The 26,716-nt window shown below is 37.3% G+C and overlaps 3 protein-coding genes across 5 annotated transcripts; all 3 read left to right on the top strand.

Annotated features, from left to right (window-relative positions):
- Window positions 7,641-9,086, top strand: LOC104719304. Its single transcript, XM_010437198.2, has 2 exons — window positions 7,641-8,270; window positions 8,689-9,086. Exons 1-2 carry the CDS (start codon window positions 7,874-7,876, stop codon window positions 8,757-8,759), a joined length of 468 nt encoding a protein of 155 aa, XP_010435500.1. The 5' UTR covers window positions 7,641-7,873; the 3' UTR covers window positions 8,760-9,086.
- Window positions 11,190-13,488, top strand: LOC109124848 (cytochrome P450 81D1-like). 2 transcript variants are annotated; one of them, XM_010437196.2, is made up of 3 exons: window positions 11,190-11,833; window positions 12,251-12,642; window positions 12,764-13,488. In XM_010437196.2, exons 1-3 carry the CDS (start codon window positions 11,320-11,322, stop codon window positions 13,367-13,369), a joined length of 1,512 nt encoding a protein of 503 aa, XP_010435498.1. In that variant the 5' UTR covers window positions 11,190-11,319; the 3' UTR covers window positions 13,370-13,488. The 2 variants fall into 2 exon arrangements, with proteins under 2 accessions (XP_010435498.1, XP_019086754.1); XM_019231209.1 differs by lacking the exon at window positions 11,190-11,833 and adding an exon at window positions 12,011-12,104.
- On the top strand, window positions 13,521-18,855 carry LOC104719302. 2 transcript variants are annotated; one of them, XM_010437195.2, is made up of 18 exons: window positions 13,521-13,871; window positions 13,973-14,151; window positions 14,220-14,324; window positions 14,424-14,495; window positions 14,616-14,763; window positions 14,928-15,010; window positions 15,569-15,624; window positions 16,010-16,146; window positions 16,233-16,323; window positions 16,430-16,495; window positions 16,593-16,815; window positions 16,963-17,064; window positions 17,277-17,362; window positions 17,435-17,557; window positions 17,977-18,046; window positions 18,138-18,229; window positions 18,420-18,524; window positions 18,621-18,855. In XM_010437195.2, exons 1-18 carry the CDS (start codon window positions 13,537-13,539, stop codon window positions 18,735-18,737), a joined length of 2,190 nt encoding a protein of 729 aa, XP_010435497.1. In that variant the 5' UTR covers window positions 13,521-13,536; the 3' UTR covers window positions 18,738-18,855. The 2 variants fall into 2 exon arrangements, with proteins under 2 accessions (XP_010435497.1, XP_010435496.1); XM_010437194.2 differs by having other exon boundaries at window positions 14,610-14,763.

Here is a 26,716-nt window from a genome sequence, read left to right as displayed (position 1 = left end):
GGTTTTTGAAAAATCCTGCTAAATTGAGCCGAAATTAAATTCGGTTCGGGTCGATCAGTACTCAGTTTATTCAGGTCAGTTATTATATTTTAAATCAATTCCAAATTTAAACCGATTTTATTCTAGTTCGGTTATTTTAAACCGAATAAACAAAAAAATTACGTTAGTGGACTACATTAACAAAAAAAAACACCAAATTCATAATGGACCTAATATAGATAAAAAAGGATTAAGATAATGGACCTAAATGAATCTGAAAACAAATTACAAGCCCAAATCCATTAGGGTTTTCAGAGATATGATGATGTGCAGCTGCAGCGAGCTATGACAGCGAAGATCGAAAGTTCCTGGGCGTCATTTTTCACCTGCCATCATCAAAACTACATGAAAATCGATTACATAAACCAATAAAAATAAAATCATTAAACAACAAAGAACAACATTTTAGGTATTACAACAACGAGGAAGACAAACACAACAATAGTACCCTAAACAAAGTAACAAACCCAAAAGCATAATGAATAATCTCTGAATTCGAAGTTCAAACTTTAACCCTAGAGTTCTCTAAATTGATGTTATCAAGACATAGGAAGAGCTTACAGAGCAAATAGTCAAACGAATAATCAAATAAGGAGAAAGAATAAGAGCTTACCCTTAAGAATCTTATGGTTAAAGGTTAAATCTGAAAATGATATATCTTAATCACGACTGAGATTTGAGAGAATGAAAGAGGATGTAGTAGATGATGAATTGATAAACGAGAAGATATATGATGATGATTATTGATTAGATCGGAGAAGAAGGAGAACAAGATGAACTGGTGAAGTTTCTCTCTCAGAATCGCAGGACGCAGAGAGGAAGAAGAAGAGATAGAGTTAAAGAATTAGGGTTAGGCTTATATATGGTTGTAGAATCTAATACACTAATCGGTCCGATTACCGAACCGAACCGAAAACCGATTCCCCAAATCAATTGCGCCGAACGGTTACACTTAATCTCTTCGGTTTGCTTCGATAACCGAAAAAATTGTTTGTGTTTGATCGGTTTGATCGGTTAATGTCGAACGCCAAGGGCGACCATCAACGTATTTTGCAGTACTATATTTTCTTTAAATTATTTTCTGGAAATGTGTGTTTTTTGAATCAAATGTTGTTAACTCGACAACACATGGCTAGGTATGTCAATTAGGGTCTAAAGCCTGCAAGCTTTTCCGGTCTCTTCCTGAAAACAATTGGGCTCGGGCATAAACATATACGTCCAGAAAAAATCGGGCCTTTTGGGCTTAACTATGGTTTTTCGGGCTTAGCCCGACTAGGTTCGGGCCAGCTTGAAAAGCCTTTTATCAAATATATTTATACCTTTTTGTTAACATTTTTATTTTATTGCAATATTTGATTAATATTTTTTTGTAAATAAAATTTAAAACTCTAATCCTAGTTTTCATATTTATTTAATAACCTTACATTATATTTTAAAAATTTTTATCTATGATATTTTATATAATTATATATTGTTTTGCTTGGTTATAGTAGAAAATTTTATTTAGTTTTAAACATTTTCTTTTAAATTAAGTTGGTTGTAGTGAATATAGATGAGTTATTAAAAAAATTGATTGATTTGTTTTACTGTACATCTTTAAACACTGATTTTTAAGACTTATAAGTTTGAATTATTGATCCGTAAGATAATCTCGAAAAAGCCTGCAACCTTGTTAGGGTCGGGCTCGGGCTTTGAAATATAGGTTCGGAAATATTTTGGGCCGGGTCGGACCAGGCTCAAACATATACGGACTTTACGGGTTTTGGGCCAGGCCAGCTCGATTGACACCCCTAGATAGCTATTTGGGCTAAAGAGGATGGGCCGAAAGATCGGTAATAGGCCCAACAGAGATGTATTTTAAACTTTTAAGAAATGAATGACCAAATGGATGATAATACTCTCACCGAGACCAAAACGACAACCATGTAAATCCTAAGAGACTACGAGTTCAGAGTTCCGCATACTTGTTGAACCGTAAGCTGTAACAGGCTACAATCATCATCATAGAAAGCGGATTGAAGTGAATGTTTCAGGTTGGCAAGCAAGGATTCTCCAATATGAGTGTGATCATCTCGATGGTAATCTTTACGTTGATAATAATATTGTCGAGTGTATTGTAGAAGTAGATAAAATTACAAAAAAAAACAAAACAAAAACTTGTGTATTAACTATGCCTTTTGTAATATTTAAAAGAGATATGTTGGAATATAGAATTTTTTTGAAACTTTTTATGCAAACTAGTACGTTCATTATTCAAAATAGGAGAAGTAGTACATTTGTGAAATAGAAAGACTTATGTGTGTTGTCGTGTGCGGACTGTGGAGTGTATGAGAGAAATTTTTTATTTCTCATTTTCCCTGGATTCTAATTATTTAAACAATTCTTAATATAAAATTAAAAAAAAAACATATACAAAAAAATATATGTTTTTCTCTTTATAGTTTGACATGCATTTAATTTTAGTGATTTCAAATATTTTTTATTCATTTTTGTTATTTTTCCCTTTTATCATAACTATTCAAATAATTGTTAATGTAATTTAAAAAAAATATATATTTTCTTCAAAGACCAAAACAACTGATGGATGATTTTTAATCCGTACAAGTGTAAAGACCAAAACAACCCTACAGTAAGTATACGGATTAAAAACCATCCAATAATAAACATGTACAGAAAAATCATATACATCAATTTGATATAAAATATATTTAAAATAATAAAACAAAATTCATATCAAATTATAATGAAAAAACATAAATTTTCTTTTATGTGAAAAGTTTTTATTTTAATTACATTAAAAGTTATTTGAATACTTATGATAAGGAGAGACAAAAAAAATAAGTAAATATTAAAATACTTCAAATAATTTTTTGTTCTTCACTCTCACACCACTTCCACTTTTCACACATTTCTCTCTTTTACCTATGACAATCTCACACTCCTCACACTCAGATACTAAAGGCAATTTCTTAGCAAATTTTTAAACAATATTTTAACTATAAAGAGTACAAATTTTCCAGCTAAAAACTTTTGTAAGATTAAGTGAAATTTGTCCTTCTAATGATAAAATTCTAACCAAGTTTCTTAGCATCTATTAAAAAAAATCAGAGAACTTGTTTTACAAGCAAAACATGAAAGACATGAGCACTGAAGTTGGAAAAAAAAACATGAGTACATTTTGAACCATGAACCCAGTACAAGCACAATATGACATGAGGACTGAAGTTGAAGTTGCTCTGGCTTGTTGGTGCTGAGTACAAGCTTGTTGTTGCTCTCGGATGTTGAATTAATTTGGTGCTTCTCTGAGTTTCTATAATTCATTCATGTGCAGCTTTCAGATTCTATTGGAAATCCACCAATACCTGCAAAATTCATCAAACAAGTCGAGGACACATCCTATGAGTAAGAAAGAATACAATTTTCATCTCTATTTATACTTGTCTCATCATTGGGAGTTATACTCTGACCTCTTTTCTTCATGACAATAAGTCGTGCCAAAAGGAAACCAGCTGCCAAAACAGTAATATCGTCTGTCAATGATGTACCAATCCAAAATTGGTCTCCTGTCATGTGTTTCTAATAGAGAGTTGGCAAGAATAAGTAAAACTGCAATCACTAAAGTAGTAATATGAGAGAAGTCGTTGAATAATACTTAACTGAATTCTAGGTGTGCAAGAATCAACTAAGCTTCCATTCCAAATCATACAACCATATCCTAAGCCATGAGCAAAAGCTATACAAGAACATGTCTGCAATTTTTAAGAGAAACCATAACTTGCACACATTATCAAGAGAAACCATAACCTGCACACACTATCAAGTAGCGGTTTCTTAAGAGGTGCAGTCAGTTAATATTTTTCAAAATAACAGATTTGAAAGTTATGTTAGGCAAACTCTCACCATATCAACATTAATCCAAGTTCAACAGCATATATACCTTCTTTATTCAGATTGTTATACTCCATTTCCAGAGAAACCATAACCTGCACACAGTATCAAGTATAGAGCACTTAGGAAAAGGCAATCTTTGTCCCATTCACAACAAAAGTTTTGCTGAACTTACCAGCTTAATACCTTGTAGTGATACTTTTTTTACAGTTCCACAGTACATTGTTGAAATTTAAAAATAGATGTTTGTTCCTAACAGGAAGAAGTAGTAGAATTGAGTTGAGACATGAACACAAAACAAAATCACCAACAATCGATTACAAACTATTCTACTTTTACTACAATCCTGAAACCAGTTAAAGTTTCAAGAACCAAGATCTTGTAGCCAGAAAACAAAGTTAAAATTATTATTCAATTAAAGAACGCATAAAGTAAACAACACAGAGAGTTTGTTAATTGGGTTCGGATTTCCTACATCCCCGAGACCAAGTCCAGAACAAATCCACTAAAACAAGATTACAATTACAATCATGATTGTATATGATATCGAACACTAGTGGGGCGACGCCACACACCTTGTGTGCATCTCTCTAGAATACCCTAAGGCGCGTGCCTCTTCATGAAACGCTCTCTTATTATTTATAACAATTGCTAAACCCTAGAGTTGACCACTTTCCTATTATAAACCGGTAAACTAACATATTTAGATAACTCCTAAATATAATTAATCCTAATTCCATAACTCGGTAGGATTAGTATAGCTTGCACCTCAAGCTATCTTCAAGCTTATGCCAACATTTTCCCTCTTAAGCTTGAAATCTTTTTCTTCCAAATCTCTCATGCCAATGAGATCTCCCATTTCTTTAAACTCGTTTCTTCCGAGCGCTTTAGTCAAGATATCTACCTTACCCTCACTTTCGGGAACATGCTCGACTTGCACTTACCCATTCTCCACACATTCTCTTATATCTCTGCAAAAAAAACTCATTTTATTTCATGTTTGATTGATCCCCCTTTTGATGTCGTCGAACACTATCTTCATCTTCATTCTCCCATGCTTATATCAAACAAGGTTCAACTTCTGAACCATTTTTAATACCCACAAACATGAGGTTCATTCCTTAGAGACATAATCAATAGAGACTTTACCTTAGTCTTTCTAGTCTTTGTGACTGCAGTGGACACATCTTATATTGATCCCATTCAGCTTCTCATATAGAGTAATTTTTCATAGAATTTTTGTTTCAAATAAGCTTGATATCTCCTTGCAAATTTCCTTTGAAAACATAACTGAACTTATAATAATCACTGAGAAGAACCTCTTCTCCTTTTCATCCAAAAGAAAGATCAAATACTTCAACCTTAATGATGCAGATCATGTCATGAAGTTCTTTTTTTTCAACAGCTCTACTTTTTCCTCTGTAATCTCTTCAACCACACAATCCTCTTGATGAACTTTGTAAATCACACACCTGTTTACAAGACAGACAAGATTATCTTCTCTTCTGAAATTATATATGCTCTCCAATCTAGCCAATATATTTCTCCACTACTTCTTGTCTTGAGACAACTAAAATTCTGCCATTTTCATCATATTTGATGCAGAGCACAATGGAGTAGCAAACCAACCCAGAAAATTATGAAATTTTGTGGGTATATTCACAACAGTCGTATGAAGACATAGGAAAAAACAGATCACGATTTGCATTCACGGTTTGAAATTTACTGCCACTTTCCCAGAACTGATCTGGAATGACGCAGCAAGCAGTCCAACTTTGAGAGCAATTTCCCACTAAACCACAAGGAATCAGATGACGATGTTTATATCATTTGAACGATCTTGGTCTCAAGTTTTCAGAACACCTTTCAGACTTAAAAACAGACATCTATAACCAAAGGAAATCAAGTACAAAGTATCAACCCGTTTCACTTGACTTTATACTCTTTTATGGATTTCTCTCAACATCGTTTCAATCCAGCACGAAGTATCTCTTTGAGTTAACACTCTCCTTCATGAGGTGACATGAACATCAATAAACCAGATATTACAATTAAGACAAGTTGCTCCACCTCAAGCAACCTTGATGATCGTAGATACAATATTCAAGGCATATATCAAACCTTTCTTTCTCAAATCTAATGCCTATTTCTTTCCTTTGTTAACTTGACCAGCCTCCAATTCTCTCATGTCTCGTCATTAATTCCTTCCCATCATCTTTGACAATTTCAACGAAACTTGTAATAACTTGACCAACGTCTCCACCAATTTTTTATCGATCACAAAACGCTCAAACAAATGGAATCTCAACAACATGTCCCACAAAATCAATTGTTTGCTTCCTCCTTTTTTTTCAATATCGATAACAGGATCAAACAGAGGATAAAGACCTTTGAATGCTCCAAGACTTTAGACTTACTCTTCAGGCTATGTATTTTGACCCACAACTTAGTCAAACCAAAAACCCAGCTTCTCTTCTTTGCAGCCACATCACACACTGATTTGGTTTAAGCTTACAACACTCGCAACTTTTTAAATCAGAAAAATAATATCGCATCACTTTCTTGCCTCTAATTCCAAGACCAACTGAAAGCGCCCATTGAGATCATCCCCACAAAATTTCAATTTCACATTATCGATTGAAATTTCACACTATAGCAACAAACTCCAGCCAAGAAAACAGTCCCTAGCAACCTGAAATTAAATTCACGATAAGAGCAGGAGTTCTCCTCTATATCTCCTCTATATCATTGGTTTAAATAGAGGAGATTTAGCTTCCCAGAAAACAAATTATGAAACAGTGTGATTCTCCTCTCAAATCGACCTCAAGTCGATTGTTGGATTTTCGTCTTTGTTTCGCCATCGGGAGAGACAGATAGAGAGAGAAGGAAAGAAGACCAAAAAAACTCTTGTGATTTTTTTGGGTTTTCGGTATGCGGAGTTATTGGTTTGAGATTTGAATAGAGTTTTAAAGATTTTAAATGTGATGTAGAATCTGTTGTTATTAGATTATGTTTTTGTTAAACTCTGTTAAAGTTTAGTGTTATTATTTTGTAATTTGTAAAAAATCATTTAAAATCTTAACAAACTTGCGTTATTAGATTCAAACATTTATAAAGTCATTAAAAGTTTTGTGTTATTCAATTAAAACAAAAGAATATAGGATTGTTAATGAGTTCAATTATTATGTTATTAGTTCATGATTTTAGACACTTTGTTTACAAAATAAAGTCATGGAAAGTATCATGAAAGTACAAGGATTGTTTGGAATACTTTACAAGATTTTAGAAACTCCCTAGCAATCTTTAACAATCTTTCACTTATTCACTTTTAATGATTTTGTTGAACACTTGAAAAATCTTCATAACTTTCCATGACTTTATTTTGTAAAGAAAGTGTCTAAAATCATGAACCAATAACATAACAATTGAATTCATTAACAATCCTACATTCTTTTGTTTTAATTGAATAACACAAAACTTTTAATAACTTTATAAAAGTCTGAATTCAATATCTCAAATTTCTAAAGATTTTAAATGACTTTTTTATAAATCACAAACTAATAACACTAAATTTTAACAGACTTTAACAAAATCTTGATCTAATAACAACATATTTTACATAACATTTAATTTTTTTTAACTCTATTCAAATCTCAAACCAATAACCCCTCCTAATAATTTTTTTGAACTCTTCAAAAATTTTTATAAATTAGAATCCAACAACACCCCCTAATATTTATAAATCCTCCTGATTTCCCAACGTGCTGATATTCGAATTATATAACCACCCTCGCAGCGTTCATAGAAGAATAAAAAGAAGCAAACAATTAATGGAAGAAAACTACATGGGAGTTGTCCTCTACACTATTTTCTCTCTCATCTTCTTGATAATCTATCTCAAGTTCTTGAAACAAAAGAAACAGAATCTTCCCCCCTCTCCACCGGGATGGTTGCCCGTAATAGGCCACCTACGCCTCCTGAAGCCGCCCATCCACCGCACCCTCCGCTCCTTCTCCGAGTCCCTCGACCGCAACGGCGGTGGCGGCGTGATGTCCCTCCGACTTGGCTCCCGTCTAGTCTACGTGGTGTCATCATATGCGGTTGCGGCCGAGGAGTGCTTTGGCAAGAACGACGTCGTCCTGGCAAACCGGCCTCATGTTATCATCGGGAAACACGTTGGTACAACAACACAAACATGATCGGCGCACCTTATGGTGATCACTGGCGCAACCTCCGTCGCCTCTGCACCATTGAGATCTTCTCCACCCACCGCCTTAACTGCCTTCTTTATGTCCGTACCGATGAAGTACGCCGCCTCATAAGCCGCCTCTTCCGTTCAGCAGGTAATATATGTGTATATGCTAATGCTATAGATGCGATTTTATCGTATTGTTTGTTGATAGAGTCAACTTTTTCATTTACTGTGGTGTTATCTTAGTGGTATATTGACCAATAGTTTTGTAGCTATTGTCGTACACTTAGCCGCTTCTGAATAATGAATCCAAGGTTCCACTCTCTTTTAGTATAAGGTTAAAATCTGGTTTTCAAGTGGAGCCCGCCAAAAAAGAAAAGAAATGAAAAGGACGTATCCAATAAGGCTTGTGTGGATGAGATAGCTTATTCAAAAAATGGTGTCCAATGAGTTAACTTAATCATAGAGAGTTGGTTTTGCAAACTAAATATTATATTGTTAAGATTCGATATAGTATTATATCATATGAGTGTGATTCGATGTTTCTTCTATTCTTTTAATAACTGTAGGAACTGGAAATACTGTGGTGGAGATGAAAGCAATGCTTATGGCAGGCCGTCTCTACCCCATGGCAGAGTAGGCAAATGCCATGGGTCCATCCCAAATATTAAAAAAATTCTTTAAGCAAAAGGGTTCAATTTTTTCAAAAAAAAAATTATTAAAGGTTTTTAGGTTTTTTAAAAATTTGACAGAGGTCCCATATTTGTTTAAGACGGGGCTAGCTTATGGACTTGACATTCAACAACATAATGAGAATGATGACAGGGAAACGATACTACGGGGAAGAAACAAACGATGAGGAAGAAGCCAAACGTGTTCGTAAGTTGGTCGCAGCAACGGCGCCAAAATTTGATATGCTCAAATTAACCCTAGAGCTACTCTCTCAAACAAGAGATCAATGTAGTACTTAAGAATCCACAGAGACTCAAGATCAAACACAATAAATTATAGAGTTTTTGATATTACGCTAAACAGATTAAATTGTATTAAAAACAAAAGAAGACAATGCAAAATATTAAATCAAGGTGTTGTGAAATCAGGAAATCAAAAGATTAAGCCTAGGGAATTTCTCAGGTAATTATGAAGTATTAAATCAATAGATTAATTAGGGTTAATGCAATAAAAATCAGATCTAGAACTCTAAACTTTTTGGTAAAATAATTCAGTTCTCACTGCAATTATTATCTAAATTTAAAACCAGAAAATTCAAATCTCTTTGTAAAATTCTAAGTTAAAAATCAGATTTAAAAACAGGTTTAGATAAGTTCACAAAATCACTAATCCAAATCTCTTTGTAAAAGGTAATTTTGTTCATCAATGGTTTTAATCAGGAAAACAATTATATTTTCATATCAATTAATTTTCCTAAGATAATAATTCTAGGTTATCAATCAAGAACTATTGTGAAGAACAACCAAAGATGAAGATCATAAAAGATTAAGAACCCTAAAAATCACAGATCTAATAAATCATAAAAACCCTATGAAAAACCCTAAACCTAACAAGCAAACTACTCAGACATGTTTAATGAAGAACAAGACATCATACTGAATAATAAGCAATAGATATTAAAAAATAAGAAGGGAGTTCCAGAATTCTTCTCTACAAAGCAGTTCAAAATCTCTTTCTCTCCCAAAAAGCTCTCAATATCTCTCTCTCTAAAACTGCTAGAAAATAACTTGCTAGAATAAAACTTCAAGGTTTTAAAACTTAAGGGTTTACAAAACCCAAAAACACTATATATGTCCTAAAACACGTCAGGGACCAATGATGCAAATATGGAAAACTTCGGGCAACTTTGTAAAACTTCCAATTTTGTGATTCTTCATCGGCTGAAGAGGGTGTCGACCAATGCTCCTACGTGGTGTCGATCGATGCCCTTGTTTTGATCCGAGTCCAAATTGATTCTTCGAGATTTATGCTCCAAAATGATCCAATTGCTCCACTTTGCTCCTTCTATACTAAAGTCCTAGAAAACCTACAAAGACTCAAAAAGATCCTAGAAAATAACTCAAAAGACTCTTTATATCATGTTTGAAAAGCACAAAAACCATGATATATCATAGCTCTAGCCAAAAAAGCCACTCAACAATACAACCAAAACCACCGTGCATTACCAGCACCACCCGACCCATTTGCAACCTTATCTGACTGGTTTCCGCGGCTGTACATCAACCCTGGAGACCACTTGTGCTCAGAGTACATTGGTTACTTCGAGCACCGGAACAAGATGGAAGAAATAGGAATCAGGTTTGTTGAGCGGGTAGATACGCAGCACTCGTTGGGAAGTATGTTGTTAGGAGGACAAGAGCCAATATATCTGATGTCGTCTTCGGTTTTAACTTTTAACTGTGAACTTAACCTCGTCAAGAGATTTTAAACAAGCTCATGAGATTCATCAGTGGTGGGGAGAAGATCAGAAGTTTGAAACCAAAGTATACCAATACAATTGATTCGTATTAATTTTAAAACTGGTTTTGTTATGATCTTAGATCGATGAAATTCATGTTTGGTTATCAAATTGAAGTTGCACGATTATGGCATGTTATTAACAAACTATAATGAAGGGAATAGTCATAATGACTTGGTTAAGTCAAACATTTGGGCTGGTTTTATTGACTTGGTTAAGATCAGTTTTAGCTAATATGAGTGTTTGTTAAACGAATGTGAGTTGAAAGGTATTCAGAAAAAAAGAAAAACGTGTATATAATGAATGGAGAGGATCACAGGAGAGAGTGAAAAAATACGATTTGGTTTTTTGGGTAAAGAAGAAGAGAGTGAAACAGATGTGTGTGACGTAAATAAGACAATCAATCTAGTGAAAGAGATAGAGAGACACACCAATGAGAGGTTTCCACTATACGACCGATTTTTTTAAGAAATCTACTTAATAGGCAAACTATTCAATGCCTATTCTAATAGTTTTGTGTTATTCAATTAAAACAAAACAATGTAGAATTGTTAAATTATTAATTTCATATAATTTAAACCAGCTCAATAAATCCTCCTGATTTCCCAACGTGCTGATATTCGAATTAGAATAACCACCTTTTTAATTTTTCAACACTTCATTAGCATGTATATAAAACAACTTTACTAGAGAGAAAAATAAGAAAAAGTTAAGAAGGAGCAAACAATTAATGGAAGAAAACTACATGGGAGTTGTCCTCTACACTATTTTCTCTCTCATCTTCTTGATAATCTATCTCAAGTTCTTGAAACAAAAGAAACAGAATCTTCCCCCCTCTCCACCGGGATGGTTGCCCGTAATAGGCCACCTACGCCTCCTGAAGCCGCCCATCCACCGCACCCTCCGCTCCTTCTCCGAGTCCCTCGACCGCAACGGCGGTGGCGGCGTGATGTCCCTCCGACTTGGCTCCCGTCTAGTCTACGTGGTGTCATCATATGCGGTTGCGGCCGAGGAGTGCTTTGGCAAGAACGACGTCGTCCTGGCAAACCGGCCTCATGTTATCATCGGGAAACACGTTGGGTACAACAACACAAACATGATCGGCGCACCTTACGGTGATCACTGGCGCAACCTCCGTCGCCTCTGCACCATTGAGATCTTCTCCACCCACCGCCTTAACTGCTTTCTTTATGTCCGTACCGATGAAGTACGCCGCCTCATAAGCCGCCTCTTCCGTTCAGCAGGTAATATATTTGTTAATTCTATCGTAAGGAAATTTGTTGATATTGTCAACTTTTTCATTTATTGTGGTGCTGTCTTATCGTTATATTGACCAATAGTTTTGTAGCTTTAGTCACACTTAGCCACTTAAGAATCCAGGTTCCACTATCTTTTAGTATAAGGTTAAAATCTGCTTTTCAAGTGGAGCCGCCAAAAAAAAAAGAAAAAATAGAAAGAGAAGTTGTATCCAATAAGGCTTGTGTGGAAGATATGAGATACCTTGTTCAAAAAATGGTATCCAATGAATTAGCTTAATTATTAAGAATTGGTTTTGCAAACTATAAATTTCAATATTCTTTGTTCAAATCTTACACTCAATTATTAATTTCCTTACAAATGAGTGAGATTCGATGTTTCTTCTATTCTTTTAATAACTGTAGGAACTGGAAATACTGTGGTGGAGATGAAACCAATGCTTATGGACTTGACATTCAACAACATAATGAGAATGATGACAGGGAAACGATACTACGGCGAAGAAACAAACGATGAGGAAGAAGCCAAACGTGTTCGTAAGTTGGTCGCAGATGTTGGGGCTAACACAAGTTCAGGCAACGCCGTTGATTACGTTCCGATCCTGAGACTGTTTTCAAGCTATGAAAAAAGGGTTAAGAAGTTAGGGGAGGACACAGACAAGTTTTTACAAGGTCTTATTGACGATAAACGTGGACAACAACAAGAAACTGGTACTACAATGATTGATCATCTGCTTGTTCTCCAAAAATCTGACACTGAGTATTACACCGATCAAATCATCAAAGGCATCATACTGGTTTATCTCTTTTTCCTTAACTTAATTATACTGGTTTACCTTTTGATTACTATTAGGCGAAGGATGATATTGTTTGGTTATTACATTACTAAATTAACACTACTTTATGATGTTAACGCAGATAATGGTAATAGCAGGGACTAACACATCAGCAGTTACTCTAGAATGGGCACTATCCAATTTGCTTAACCATCCTGACGTATTATCTAAAGCCAGAGCAGAAATCGATAACCGAGTTGGTTTAGACCGCCTTATCCAAGAATCAGATCTTAGCGAGCTACCATATCTCAAGAACATCGTTCTCGAGACCCTCCGGCTACACCCGGCAACACCATTGCTAGTCCCACACATGGCATCAGAGGATTGCAAAGTGGGGTCCTACGATATGCCACGTGGCACCACGTTGTTGGTAAACGCATGGGCCATACACAGGGATCCAAACACATGGGATGATCCGGATAGCTTTAAACCTGAGCGGTTTGAGAAAGAAGGGGAAGCACAAAAGCTTATGGCGTTTGGATTAGGTAGAAGAGCTTGTCCTGGCTCAGGTCTTGCTCAACGTATCGTGGGGCTCGCTCTCGGGTCGTTGATACAATGCTTTGAATGGGAAAGAGTTGGAAATGAGGAAGTGGATATGAAGGAAGGAGTTGGTAACACTGTACCCAAAGCTATTCCGTTACAAGCCGTTTGCAAAGCTCGTCCATTTCTACATAAGATCCTCTCCTAAGTTTCTTGAAAGTATGAATAAAACATGTGTGATGTGTGACATGTTATTAAATCAAATGATTCATCTCTACATGTAGTAAGATGTGTCGTATGTTATGTTATATAGCAAATGTCACTTAATGATAAAAACTAAAAGAATCAAAGGAGAAAGAACCAATGAGTAAATAAATGGCAGTGTTGTTGACTTCACTCAATCGCATTGTCTCACTCTCACTCATACGCTTCCCTTGTGCTTCGGCTCACAAATTCTTCGTTTCTTCATCCTCATCGGCTTCGATCAGACGATTCCATCGCTTTTCACTCAAACCATCTCGTTCCTTCGCATCCATGTCTTCTTCTTCTTCTCCCGACGTTGTCGAGGCTATAACCACCGCTCCATATGGCTCCTGGAAGTCTCCGATTACTGCCGATACCGTTTCCGGAGCTTCGAAGCGTCTTGGCGGCACCGCCGTTGATTCTCGTGGCCGTCTCGTCTTACTCGAGTCTCGTCCCAATGAATCCGGGTATTCGATTCCACTTGATTTCAGACTTCGATTGCGAAAACCCTAATTTGTTTATTCAAGCTTGATTGGATTTTTTTTGTCGGTTTATCGTATGATTGAAGGAGAGGAGTATTGGTGATCCAAGGAGATGAAACAACTGATATTACTCCAAAGGACTTCGCTGTGAGGACTGTAACTCAAGAATACGGTGGTGGTGCGTTTAGGATTTCATCAGATGACAAACTTGTTTTCTCTAATTACAAGGATCAGCGACTTTACAAGCAAGACATTACTGACAAAGGTGATAGATGATAACACTCTTCTCTGATTCTATCAATGCGAATTCTGATGTTGTTTACTTGATTGTAGATTCATCTCCGAAGCCAATTACTCCAGATTATGGGGAACCAGCTGTTACTTACGCAGATGGAGTCTTTGATTCACGCTTTAACCGTTATATTACTGTTAGGGAAGGTTGGTTTGTCTCTAGTGTTTAGTTTTGGGTGTTGTGTGATGTCTAATTGTGTTTTATTAACAAGATTTACATGTTGAGTGTTTGGCTGGTGTTTGTAGATGGTCGTCAGGACAGATCAAACCCAATAACGACAATTGTGGAGGTCAATCTAAATGGAGAGACACTTGAAGGTATATTATCAAACTTTAGTGAAAGAAGTATTCTTACTCGCATTGAAAGTAGTGACATGTTTCCAAGTTTCCAACGATCATTGACGCTTACATGTGTTCTTTCTGATATTTGAGATCCAGAACCAAAAGTAGTCGTGAGTGGCAATGATTTCTATGCGTTCCCACGTTTGGATCCCAAGTGCGAGCGATTGGCATGGATTGAATGGAGTCACCCTAATATGCCTTGGGATAAAGCAGAGCTGTGGGTTGGGTACATTTCCGAGGGCGGGTGAGCATGTCCTTTTTTTTCTTTTCCAAATGCTCTGAATATTGCAATTCATTCAAAATTCTTAATACTGAGAGTCTTATCGGGGATCTCGAAGAGCTGGTTTCCATGCTTTATAGTTTTCTTCTCTTGCATTGTCTACTAATTAGAGTTACACCTTTCTGCAGAATTATTGATAACCGCGTATGTGTTGCTGGTTGTGATCCCAAATACGTTGAATCGCCCACTGAGCCTAAGTGGTCATCAAGAGGTAATTTGTCTTATATGAAAAGTATGCAGAAATTTACTGCACTCAGTTTCAATTATTGTCAAATCCTCTCTGAAAAGAGTGATCTGCAGTTTTTAGGCACCTTGGATTTCTGACTGTCTTTTTTGTTTCATACTTTTAGCAGTTGAGATTTTCTAATAAGTTTTAGCCGTTTTAGATGAAACTAGGGTCGTCTAAATAAATGATCTTTTTTTCTCTGCTCTCTTGCTGTTTTCACTCTTGGCAATCATCTTTCTTCTTCAGACTAAGTGACTATGACTGTGAATTTAACTGAGATATGGTTGATCTACAAATTTCTGGCATGTGCTTTGGGCTTCTTATCTTTATTTACTTAGCTAGTTAGCACTTCTTGGAAGTATTAGCTGAAACTAGTGTCCTTTAATGGATTCCATCATAATTGTTCTCCAAATTATTTTATGATTCATTGGAGCTCTAAAATTGGTGAATAAGTTATATTTCCTCATATTGTAATTAAGCCTGTCAAGCTTTGATATTTCTCATAGTTTCCATTGACCTGAGAATATCTGACTTATTGTGCAGGGGAACTCTTTTTTGTAACTGACAGAAAGAACGGATTTTGGAATATTCATAAATGGGTAAACATTCCTCACATTTGCCAGTTATAGTTTATATGTAGGAAATTTCATAGTGTGCTTGCGCTGTGTAATGCTGAGAATTAGTTTTAGATTTGAAACAGGGGTGGTTTTTTAATCCCTAATAAAAGTGTAGGGGAAACATTGACTTTTTACCGAGGTCACGAGTACGGATCCTTAAATTCGAATCTTTGTTCTCGGAGGAGATTGTACTCTCATCCTTCAGAAATTATTAAAAACAAACCTTTGGGGAAGAGGAAAGAAAGGCGTCTGTTACATTAGATGCATACAGAAACAACCTCATCCTGCATGCAATTAAAGTAGACATGTTTATTGTTTACTACTTTGTTCCTTATTTTTGTTTTTCCTTTTCCTCGTTGTGTCACAGATTGAAAGTACTAATGAGGTTGTTTCTGTATATCCTCTTGAGGGTGAGTTTGCGAAACCACTATGGGTTTTCGGTACAAACTCTTATGAAATAATCGAGTGTTCTGAAGAGAAGAACATAATTGCATGCAGCTATAGGTAATACCAAGCAGACCAAAATTTAATACTTTCAACAATTCTCTGTCATACTTGTTTTGATAACAATTTATTGTTCCTGAATGCAGGCAGAAAGGGAAGTCATATCTAGGCATTGTGGATGATTCACAGGGTTCATGTTCTCTGCTCGATATTCCTTTAACTGATTTTGACAGCATTGTAATATAACTTATTCTGTAGTTTTTAAAAATTTGTTCATTTGATTACCAATTTAATCTGAAAGTTCTAATCTGAAAGTAACGAGAAATTGTGCTTCCATTTTCAGACATTGGGAAATCAGTGCCTTTATGTTGAGGGAGCGTCAGCAGTTCTTCCGCCATCAGTTGCCAGGGTAAAAATCTTTCCCATTGAAGGTTTTAATTGAAAAATAAGTTGCGTCTATGAAAAAGTAGTTGCAGTAGTAGATTTATTATTTCTCTTATCATCAGGTAACACTGGATCATCATAAGATGAACGCACTCAGTTCTGAGATTGTTTGGTCTTCATCACCCGATGTTTTGAAGTACGATGCTTTCTTCAGTGTGCCAGAGTTGATTGAATTTCCAACAGAGGTTCCTGGTCAGAACACTTATGCTTACTTTTATCCTCCAACCAATCCACTCTACAACGCTAGCATGGAAGAGAAACCTCCGTTGTTGGTGAAGAGTCATGGTATGCTAATCTTTACCACATCCCGATTTTCAAAACTTAAATCAAAATATTAACTCAGTTTCTATATGTTCATCTTAAGATCATGTATGATTGCAATCAGCTATGCATGCCACATTTATCATTTTTGTTGACAATCTGAATCTGCAGGAGGACCTACTGCTGAATCACGAGGGTCCTTAAATCTGAATATCCAGTACTGGACAAGTAGAGGGTGGGCATTTGTCGATGTCAATTATGGTGGAAGCACAGGTTTGTTGTTATGGTTCCAAGTTGTTTTTCTACTTTTCCAACAAGTACCCAGAATTCACTACACTTGTACGGTTGCATTTTTTCACCATTTTAGTTAGCCTTGCTAAAGTATTTCATCATGAGATATTGAGATTCTTGTTTTTGATGTCCCATTCACGCCATGTGGGCACACACGTGGGTTTATTGTAACGAAGTGTAACATTATTTTGAAGGTTATGGTCGTGAGTATCGAGAGCGGTTGTTAAGGCAGTGGGGAATTGTCGACGTTGATGACTGTTGTGGCTGTGCTAAATATTTGGTATGTTCTTTCTTTGCCTCTGTATGTGAACAACTTCGGAAGTATTTCCTAAACATTTTTAGTTTTGGGCAGGTATCTTCTGGCAAGGCAGATGTTAATAGGCTCTGTATATCTGGAGGTTCTGCAGGAGGTTACACAACTCTTGCAGCATTGGCGTTCAGGGATGTTTTTAAAGCTGGAGCGTCCTTATACGGAGTGAGTACATAACCATTGCATCTGTAAATTTTCTTGGCTAATTGACTATACTTTTTCGCTTTCCCCTAGTTCTTGTTAGTTTATTGGAAGTTCTTGAAAACTCATGAACATATGGAAGGATCAGCAAAAAAATTTGGATATATTGAACTTAGACAAATTTAGAGACACCAAATAGCCTTTGATCATATATAAGTTCAGTGCAATTTGTATTGCTGTAACTACCTGACCACAATGGTGGGATAACAGTTTTGATTTGAGGCTTATATATACCCTGAATCAAACTTCACCTTTGTAGATTCTAGCCTCTTCTTTTATGAACTATGTATATATATGTCGTGATACTATTACACATTTTACCTAGATGCAGGTTGTATGAATACCTTATAAACAGCTGATGCCTTGGCTTTTTGTTAACGCAGGTGGCTGATTTAAAAATGTTGAAAGAAGAAGGTCATAAGTTTGAATCCCGTTATATCGACAATCTTGTTGGTGAGTCAAATGCATTAAGAAATAATTTATCTTTGTTTTTTGTTTTGATTTTTAAAATCGGCTGCCAAAATTCTTGAGTATGTAATTGCAGGAGATGAAAAGGATTTCTATGAGAGATCACCAATCAATTTCGTCGATAAGTTCTCTTGTCCCATCATCCTTTTCCAAGGGCTGGAAGACAAGGTTCTTATATTCTCCGCTCTTGGTTTATTCTTTTCTTTCTAGTAACAAAAGGCTTGATTAGATTAACCTTTTGGATTCTTAATTGTTATTACATTCGAGATTTGGTTCTCCATTTGCTAACTACAACGTCATTCCCTTGAATACGAATATATTTAACAATTTGTATGAAAAATGCTGAACAAATTTGCAGGTAGTAACTCCAGATCAGTCACGTAAAATCTATAAAGCATTAAAGGAAAAAGGTCTGCCTGTTGCTCTTGTCGAGTACGAGGGAGAACAACATGGTTTTCGCAAGGTAAGGCTTTTGATCACTTGCACTAAAAAAGTAATTAACAAGTCTTAAGGATCGTAATAGTAATTAACACTGGATTACTTATATATTGCTTAACAGGCGGAAAACATCAGATATACACTTGAGCAACAGATGGTGTTCTTTGCCCGAGTCGTTGGAGGGTTCAAAGTTGCAGATGACATCACTCCTTTGAAAATCGACAACTTCGACTCGTAGAAATTTCTTTTCGTTTATTTAGAGAATATCCATGCTCCTTGGACTAATGTTTTCAGATAATTTGTTTGACATAAGTTCAAAACCTGTTTCCCAGTTTTTTAATCACTTGTTATCTCTTTATTATCTTTTAAGCTTTAAGATATACTACTCATTTAATATTAACTTAAAGGAAAAAAATATGAGAATAATTAATATAGCTGATTTATTATATAATGCCACGCCTATACGTATTAATTAATCCCCAAGTCAGAGAAAAAGGAACTAAACTTTGAGAAACGACAATGGCGATGTCCGACATTCAAAAGGATTTGTTGGAGGAGACACTCTCTATAGGGTTCTGGTGGGTTAAAATCTAGAAAGTTCTCTACTGTCCAACAAAAATTCTCAGTACTCTTCTTTAGTCTCCTCTAGTCTCATGCTCTTAATGATATAACAGTAATCTAACTTTATCCTTACCAAAACCGATACTAAACCAAAATAAAAAACCCAATTACAATTGAATTGTTTATTAAAATAGAAATAAATTGGAAATAAATTTGGCCAATAAGAAACGAGATATTCCCAATATTGGACCAATCACAAGCGAGATATTGGACCAATTACAGTCCATTCCCCTCATCCATCGTCTTCATCGGGCATCTCGACCCCATTGAAAGCGGAGCTTGCTTTAAACCCAAGAACGACGTCTTTGTTCTTCTCTAACATCGATTCAACATTAGTTTCAGACAGATGAGTTCTCCTTGGGTACTCGTTCTCCTTCTTTATTAGTTTGCTTACATCCACTTCTCTTAGATTGGATAGTCGTATTTGTAGGTCGATTAATTAATTTAAATGGACTGAGAGGGTTGATTAAACCCTGATTCGTAGTGGATTTTAGATATTGTGGTCACAAATTGTATAACTGGTGTAACTGTAAGAATTGGTATAATTGGTACAACTAGGATTCTTAAATGTACAACTGTTATTTCATTTAGTGTTCTAATTTTCCAGAGAAAAACAATGAGCAACCTTTCTATCAACATATATTTTCATGATGGACATTACACAAAGACCGGAGAAAAATATCAATGGATTCCAAGAGAAGGTGGCCTGTATGGTATACCGTTTAGGACATCATCAGCAGAGGATATAACCTATTCGATGTTAGTGGATAAGATTGGCCGAAAGATTGGGATAGATGAATCTATGAAAGAGCTGAAATTAAGTTACATTCCATTGGTCGTGGTTACTAAATTGTTGATCCTTTGTGGTCAAGGATGTTCTTAAACCCAATGATAAGCTTCCTTAATCTCCAATATGCATCAATGAAGTGAGCTGTAATCACCATATAGCTTGCTCTTGTTGTAAAAGCAGTCCAGATGTCAGTGGTCAAAGAAACCCTCTACTTAGTCTTCCGAAACACATTCTTCATTAATGCTTTTCTGGTGACATACATTTGCACAATATCCCTGGTAGCTGTTCGTCTTGAATGAGGTTGGTACAAGTTGACTTTCTCACAGAAGTAACGCCAAGACAAACTCTCAACAAATGCTAATGGTAATTTAGCCAACACTAGCATTTCATTAGTAGCCTCCCTAAACACTGCCTCAGAAACCTTAGCTAACTTCAAATGACCATCAGAGGTTATGGCTTGTTGTTTACCTCGTTTAGCCATCCAAATCTTGTATTGCTTGCATGATAAACAAAGATGTTTCTTCAGATTTGATGATCCTGAAGTGACCAAGCAACTCATAGACGCACCACAGTAATGACATTTGCATTGGAGCCGCGGAGGAGATTAGTTCTCTCTGCCTCTGTGATATGGAAAAGAAGTTGACGGCAAGAAGAAATGAAGAAGACACTAGACTTAGGAGACAATAACTAGGGTTTTGCTAATAATTTGTGTTTTTTTAAGGCTTTATCGGGTATATATTAGGAGTTTAGGACCATTAGGCTAGATTAGTATATGGGCTATTGGGCTTTATTTCTACGGTTCTTACCCAATATCCATGGGTAATCCGACTGAGATCCATTCGGTTATTTTAGTAAGATCCAGAACTGACCTAAAGCTCTTTTTCCGGTTCGGTTCGGTTCGGTTCTATGGATCCGGTTTTTTATACCTAAGGCTAATTCAGCATAACAAAAAATGTGAGTTCCTCTTCCTCTTAAAGCTTCTAACAGCCAATTTTGATCGTCCAATCATCAGCCGCCACATGTCCCCTTCTTGTTTGTTACTCCCACAACTTGCCACTCGCACGTGCTACTCACACGCCCCTGGTTCTGCATCACCCTCCCTCTTCTTCCCTTTCCTTTTGCTCTTCCTCTTATTCTCTCCCCCTTCGCGTCCTGCAATTTGCACTAAACTTGGGAAATAAGAGAACATACATTGGTAACAAAAAAAATTTCCTCCAAGATTCATTTTTTTCAAGTATCCATTCTCTCCAATGATGTAAGAAGTAGCTGTTTCGTTGTCTCCGAAAACCACAGCGAGTTTCTTCGCCTCGTCGATGAAGAAACTGCAATCTTCATCAAACATAATTTCATCAAGACCAACAGACGGCCTAATAATTTAAACTAAGAAGGAGATCCACGACACAACATTAGGCTCTATCTTAGTAGTAATCCAAATATCTACCGTAGATGTATCAACAATTAGATAAAACACAGCGATTATCTCTTCTTTGACGCAAGACAAAATTCCACAATCATCATCAATATTCTGAGACGATAGAGAAAGAAGCTGTCTAAATCTCTCTGTCGTAAAATCAAAACAGATTAAAAAATCTATCTCTTCATCTAAATCAGAATCTTTCACAATTAATGTAAAACTACAGCAAAAGCTGTGATCAGTGGCTGTTCTTTCCTCTAATTTGCTATATTATGCACTAGGAAGTCGACCCGTGCGCTACCGCACGGAAAATAAATCTTTAAAATGACTGACATTATTAAACAATGTTTGACATAAAATTTAAAACTAAAAAGTTTAAAATACTATATAATGTGGTAATATAGTAGATGAGTTATAAAGATGACATGTTGGAATTAATAAAATATTATTATATTTATGTTAATACGGGTTAAATCCTCATTTAATTATTTAAACACTACTAATATTAAAATATTTGACATAAAATCAAGTTAATTTAACTAAGATTGTATACCCTATATATTAAATGAGAAGCATTCTCAAGAAAATGCTGATCTGTCATCGCTAGAGAGCTCGAATTTATTGCTCTCATTTTTATGGATATTTACACATAATTGCTATTGAATGATTAAGGAATATTCTTTTTCAATTAATTAAAAAATCAAACATTTAATTTTAAAATATATTTTAATTATTTTTACAACAGATTTAATTATTATAACATTATTAGATCTAAAACATTTTCAAAACCCAAATTTATTCACCTATCAAAAAAACTGATTACTATTCACATATTTAAATTTTTCAAAATAAAATTGTAACGCCCTCGAACCAATTTCTGGAATTTTGGTTAGGGTGTCGATTGACGCCACATGTGGTGTCGGTCGACACCATTTGCTGACGGTTCGATTGGTTCGATTTTAATCATCCGGTTTGCTTGGTTGGTTTAAGAGAAGCCCTAAACTATAGTTTAAAAGGGGAACTCGACTTATTTCGTCCTTTTAGCCATTTTTGGACAGAGAAGCAGAGAGAAGAAGAAAAAAACGTTTTTGAGAGAGATTTGTGAAATCCTTTGTTGTTCTTGAGAGATCTATTGCTGTGGAGTGAAGATCTTGTGTTAGGAACGAAGGATAAGGCTTCTAAGTGTTGGATTCGTCGTTGTTGAGTGAGAATCTTCCTGCAAAAGAGGTGAGTGCTTGACCATGGCTGATCTAAGCCTGAGATCTCTGTTGTTTTGGCTGTTTCTTTGTGTTTGTGGTGTTTTGCTTGTGTGGGTTTGTTGTTTTCATGTTCCCATAGGTTCCTGAGAAGTTTGGAAGAGTTTGGGAGGGTTTGGAAGCGGTTTGGAATGGAGGTTCGTCGTTCGGCTTCGTGCAGATCGATTCTATTTATGGAGATTGCAGTTGCAAACAAATAAAACGTTCTATGAATAGTTAGAACTTGTCTGTTTTTGAAAAGGGCGTGTGTAAACACCCGAATGGTTAAGATGTGTTAGAGTTTGCCTGATTAGTGGTCATGATGGTGTTGATATTCCAGTGAGGGAATATGGGGGTTGGTAGGACATTGTGATGCTTTACGCAAACCGNTTATTTCGTCCTTTTAGCCATTTTTGGACAGAGAAGCAGAGAGAAGAAGAAAAAAACGTTTTTGAGAGAGATTTGTGAAATCCTTTGTTGTTCTTGAGAGATCTATTGCTGTGGAGTGAAGATCTTGTGTTAGGAACGAAGGATAAGGCTTCTAAGTGTTGGATTCGTCGTTGTTGAGTGAGAATCTTCCTGCAAAAGAGGTGAGTGCTTGACCATGGCTGATCTAAGCCTGAGATCTCTGTTGTTTTGGCTGTTTCTTTGTGTTTGTGGTGTTTTGCTTGTGTGGGTTGGTTGTTTTCATGTTCCCATAGGTTCCTGAGAAGTTTGGAAGAGTTTGGGAGGGTTTGGAAGCGGTTTGGAATGGAGGTTCGTCGTTCGGCTTCGTGCAGATCGATTCTATTTATGGAGATTGCAGTTGCAAACAAATAAAACGTTCTATGAATAGTTAGAACTTGTCTGTTTTTGAAAAGGGCGTGTGTAAACACCCGAATGGTTAAGATGTGTTAGAGTTGGCCTGATTAGTGGTCATGATGGTGTTGATATTCCAGTGAGGGAATATGGGGGTTGGTAGGACATTGTGATGTTTTACGCAAACCACGGAAGGTGGTTCCGGTCAGGAGATGCTTATAGACATTAGGACTTGTTTGCTCATGAGGAGATGATTAGTTCTCCTGGGGGAGATGATTAGTTCTCCGGAGGAGATGATTAGTTCTCCTGAGGGGATGATTAGTTTCCCTAGTGCACCGCAGGCTTGACGAGTTGCGACCCTGAGAACGACAGAGGAAATGATTAGTTCTCCTAGGGGATGATTAGTTCCCCGGAGGGGATGAGTAGTTTCCTTGGTACCGAGATCTCGAGGGTGACGATCCGAGAGTGAGACGGTATGGCTCGAGGACGACGGTCTGAGAGTGCAGGCGGTGTAGTTCGAAGGTTGCGACCTGAGAACGTATGAGTGAGAGAGCAAACAATGTCTAGGATGTGGGTATGAGCATAGTGGCTGGATGTAGACCTCGGAGGTCGGGATTGATCTCGTCTTTTTTGCGTTGTGATGACTAGTGGAGTCAGGGCTGTGTGGACCGTTGAGTCACGTGGATGTGCGGGCTGTTGCGACAGTTGCACATAAAACTTTGGGCTGACAGTGTTCAGTCCGGTCGGATATTGTGCAGGCCGTGGTGACGGTTGCACGGGGGTTCTTGGTGGAGGGACGATGTTGCGGGATTCGAGGACGAATCCTTATTGGTGGGGGAGAATTGTAACGCCCGCGAACCAATTTCTGGAATTTTGGTTAGGGTGTCGATCGACACCACATGTGGTGTCGGTCGACACCGTTTGCTGACGGTTCGATTGGTTCGATTTGCATGGTTGGTTTAAGAGAAGCCCTAAACTCGAGTTTAAAAGGGGAACTCGACTTATTTCGTCTTTTTAGCCGTTTTTGGACAGAGAAGCAGAGAGAAGAAGGAGAAAACGTTTTTGAGAGAGATTTGTGAGATCCTTTGTTGTTCTTGAGAGATCTATTGCTGTGGAGTGAAGATCTTGTGTTAGGAACGAAGGAGAAGGCTTCTAAGTGTTGGATTCGTCGTTGTTGAGTGAGAATCTTCCTGCAAAAGAGGTGAGTGCTTGACCATGGCTGATCTAAGCCTGAGATCTCTGTTGTTTTGGCTGTTTCTTTGTGTTTGTGGTGTTTTGCTTGTGTGGGTTGGTTGTTTTCATGTTCCCATAGGTTCCTGAGAAGTTTGGAAGAGTTTGGGAGGGTTTGGAAGCGGTTTGGAATGGAGGTTCGTCGTTCGGCTTCGTGCAGATCGATTCTATTTATGGAGATTGCAGTTGCAAACAAATAAAACGTTCTATGAATAGTTAGAACTTGTCTGTTTTTGAAAAGGGCGTGTGTAAACACCCGAATGGTTAAGATGTGTTAGAGTTGGCCTGATTAGTGGTCATGATGGTGTTGATATTCCAGTGAGGGAATATGGGGGTTGGTAGGACATTGTGATGTTTTACGCAAACCACGGAAGGTGGTTCCGGTCAGGAGATGCTTATAGACATTAGGACTTGTTTGCTCATGAGGAGATGATTAGTTCTCCTGGGGGAGATGATTAGTTCTCCGGAGGAGATGATTAGTTCTCCTGAGGGGATGATTAGTTTTCCTAGTGCACCGCGGGCTTGACGGGTTGCGACCGTGAGAGCGGCAGAGGAGATGATTAGTTCTCCTAGGGGATGATTAGTTCCCCGGAGGGGATGAGTAGTTCCCCTGGTACCGAGATCTCGAGGGTGACGATCCGAGAGTGAGACGGTATGGCTCGAGGACGACGGTCTGAGAGTGCAGGCGGTGTAGTTCGAAGGTTGCGACCTGAGAACGTATGAGTGAGAGAGCAAACAATGTCTAGGATGTGGGTATGAGCATAGTGGCTGGATGTAGACCTTGGAGGTCGGGATTGATCTCGTCTTTTTTTGCGTTGTGATGACTAGTGGAGTCAGGGCTGTGTTGACCGTTGAGTCACGTGGATGTGCGGGCTGTTGCGACAGTTGCACAGAAAGCTTTGGGCTGACAGTGTTCAGTCTGGTCGGATATTGTGCAGGCCGTGGTGATGGTTGCACGGGGGTTCTTGGTGGAGGAACGATGTTGCGAAATTCGAGGACGAATCCTTATTGGTGGGGGAGAAATGTAACGCCCGCGAACCAATTTCTAGAATTTTGGTTAGGGTGTCGATCGACGCCACATGTGGTGTCGGTCGACACCGTTTGCTGACGGTTTGATTGGTTCGATTTTAGTCGTCCGGTTTGCTTGGTTGGTTTAAGAGAAGCCCTAAACTCGAGTTTAAAAGGGGAACTCGACTTATTTCGTCCTTTTAGCCGTTTTTGGACAGAGAAGCAGAGAGAAGAAGGAGAAAACGTTTTTGAGAGAGATTTGTGAAATCCTTTGTTGTTCTTGAGAGATCTATTGTTGTGGAGTGAAGATCTTGTGTTAGGAACGAAGGAGAAGGCTTCTAAGTGTTGGATTCGTCGTTGTTGAGTGAGAATCTTCCTGCAAAAGAGGTGAGTGCTTGACCATGGCTGATCTAAGCCTGAGATCTCTGTTGTTTTGGCTGTTTCTTTGTGTTTGTGGTGTTTTGCTTGTGTGGGTTGGTTGTTTTCATGTTCCCATAGGTTCCTGAGAAGTTTGGAAGAGTTTGGGAGGGTTTGGAAGCGGTTTGGAATGGAGGTTCGTCGTTCGGCTTCGTGCAGATCGATTCTATTTATGGAGATTGCAGTTGCAAACAAATAAAACGTTCTATGAATAGTTAGAACTTGTCTGTTTTTGAAAAGGGCGTGTGTAAACACCCGAATGGTTAAGGTGTGTTAGAGTTTNGAGAAATGTAACGCCCGCGAACCAATTTCTGGAATTTTGGTTAGGGTGTCGATCGACGCCACATGTGGTGTCGGTCGACACCGTTTGCTGACGGTTTGATTGGTTCGATTTTAGTCGTCCGGTTTGCTTGGTTGGTTTAAGAGAAGCCCTAAACTCGAGTTTAAAAGGGGAACTCGACTTATTTCGTCCTTTTAGCCGTTTTTGGACAGAGAAGCAGAGAGAAGAAGGAGAAAACGTTTTTGAGAGAGATTTGTGAAATCCTTTGTTGTTCTTGAGAGATCTATTGTTGTGGAGTGAAGATCTTGTGTTAGGAACGAAGGAGAAGGCTTCTAAGTGTTGGATTCGTCGTTGTTGAGTGAGAATCTTCCTGCAAAAGAGGTGAGTGCTTGACCATGGCTGATCTAAGCCTGAGATCTCTGTT

The sequence above is a fragment of the Camelina sativa genome, chromosome 10 (assembly GCF_000633955.1).
Source record: "Camelina sativa cultivar DH55 chromosome 10, Cs, whole genome shotgun sequence".
NCBI lineage: Eukaryota > Viridiplantae > Streptophyta > Magnoliopsida > Brassicales > Brassicaceae > Camelina > Camelina sativa.
Note: the sequence above shows the minus strand (reverse complement) of the source record. Positions and strands in the feature narration are given on the sequence as shown.

Coding starts and splice junctions, on each gene's coding strand:
- LOC104719304 (XM_010437198.2), top strand. CDS start 7,874: ATGGTTGCCCGTAATAGGCCACCTACGCCTCCTGAAGCCGCCCATCCA. Junction 8,271..8,688: donor CCGCCTCTTCCGTTCAGCAG/GTAATATATGTG, acceptor TAATAACTGTAG/GAACTGGAAATACTGTGGTG.
- LOC109124848 (XM_010437196.2), top strand. CDS start 11,320: ATGGAAGAAAACTACATGGGAGTTGTCCTCTACACTATTTTCTCTCTC. Junction 11,834..12,250: donor CCGCCTCTTCCGTTCAGCAG/GTAATATATTTG, acceptor TAATAACTGTAG/GAACTGGAAATACTGTGGTG. Junction 12,643..12,763: donor TCATCAAAGGCATCATACTG/GTTTATCTCTTT, acceptor ATGTTAACGCAG/ATAATGGTAATAGCAGGGAC.
- LOC104719302 (XM_010437194.2), top strand. CDS start 13,537: ATGGCAGTGTTGTTGACTTCACTCAATCGCATTGTCTCACTCTCACTC. Junction 14,496..14,609: donor AAATGGAGAGACACTTGAAG/GTATATTATCAA, acceptor CTGATATTTGAG/ATCCAGAACCAAAAGTAGTC. Junction 16,324..16,429: donor TAACTGATTTTGACAGCATT/GTAATATAACTT, acceptor TTCCATTTTCAG/ACATTGGGAAATCAGTGCCT.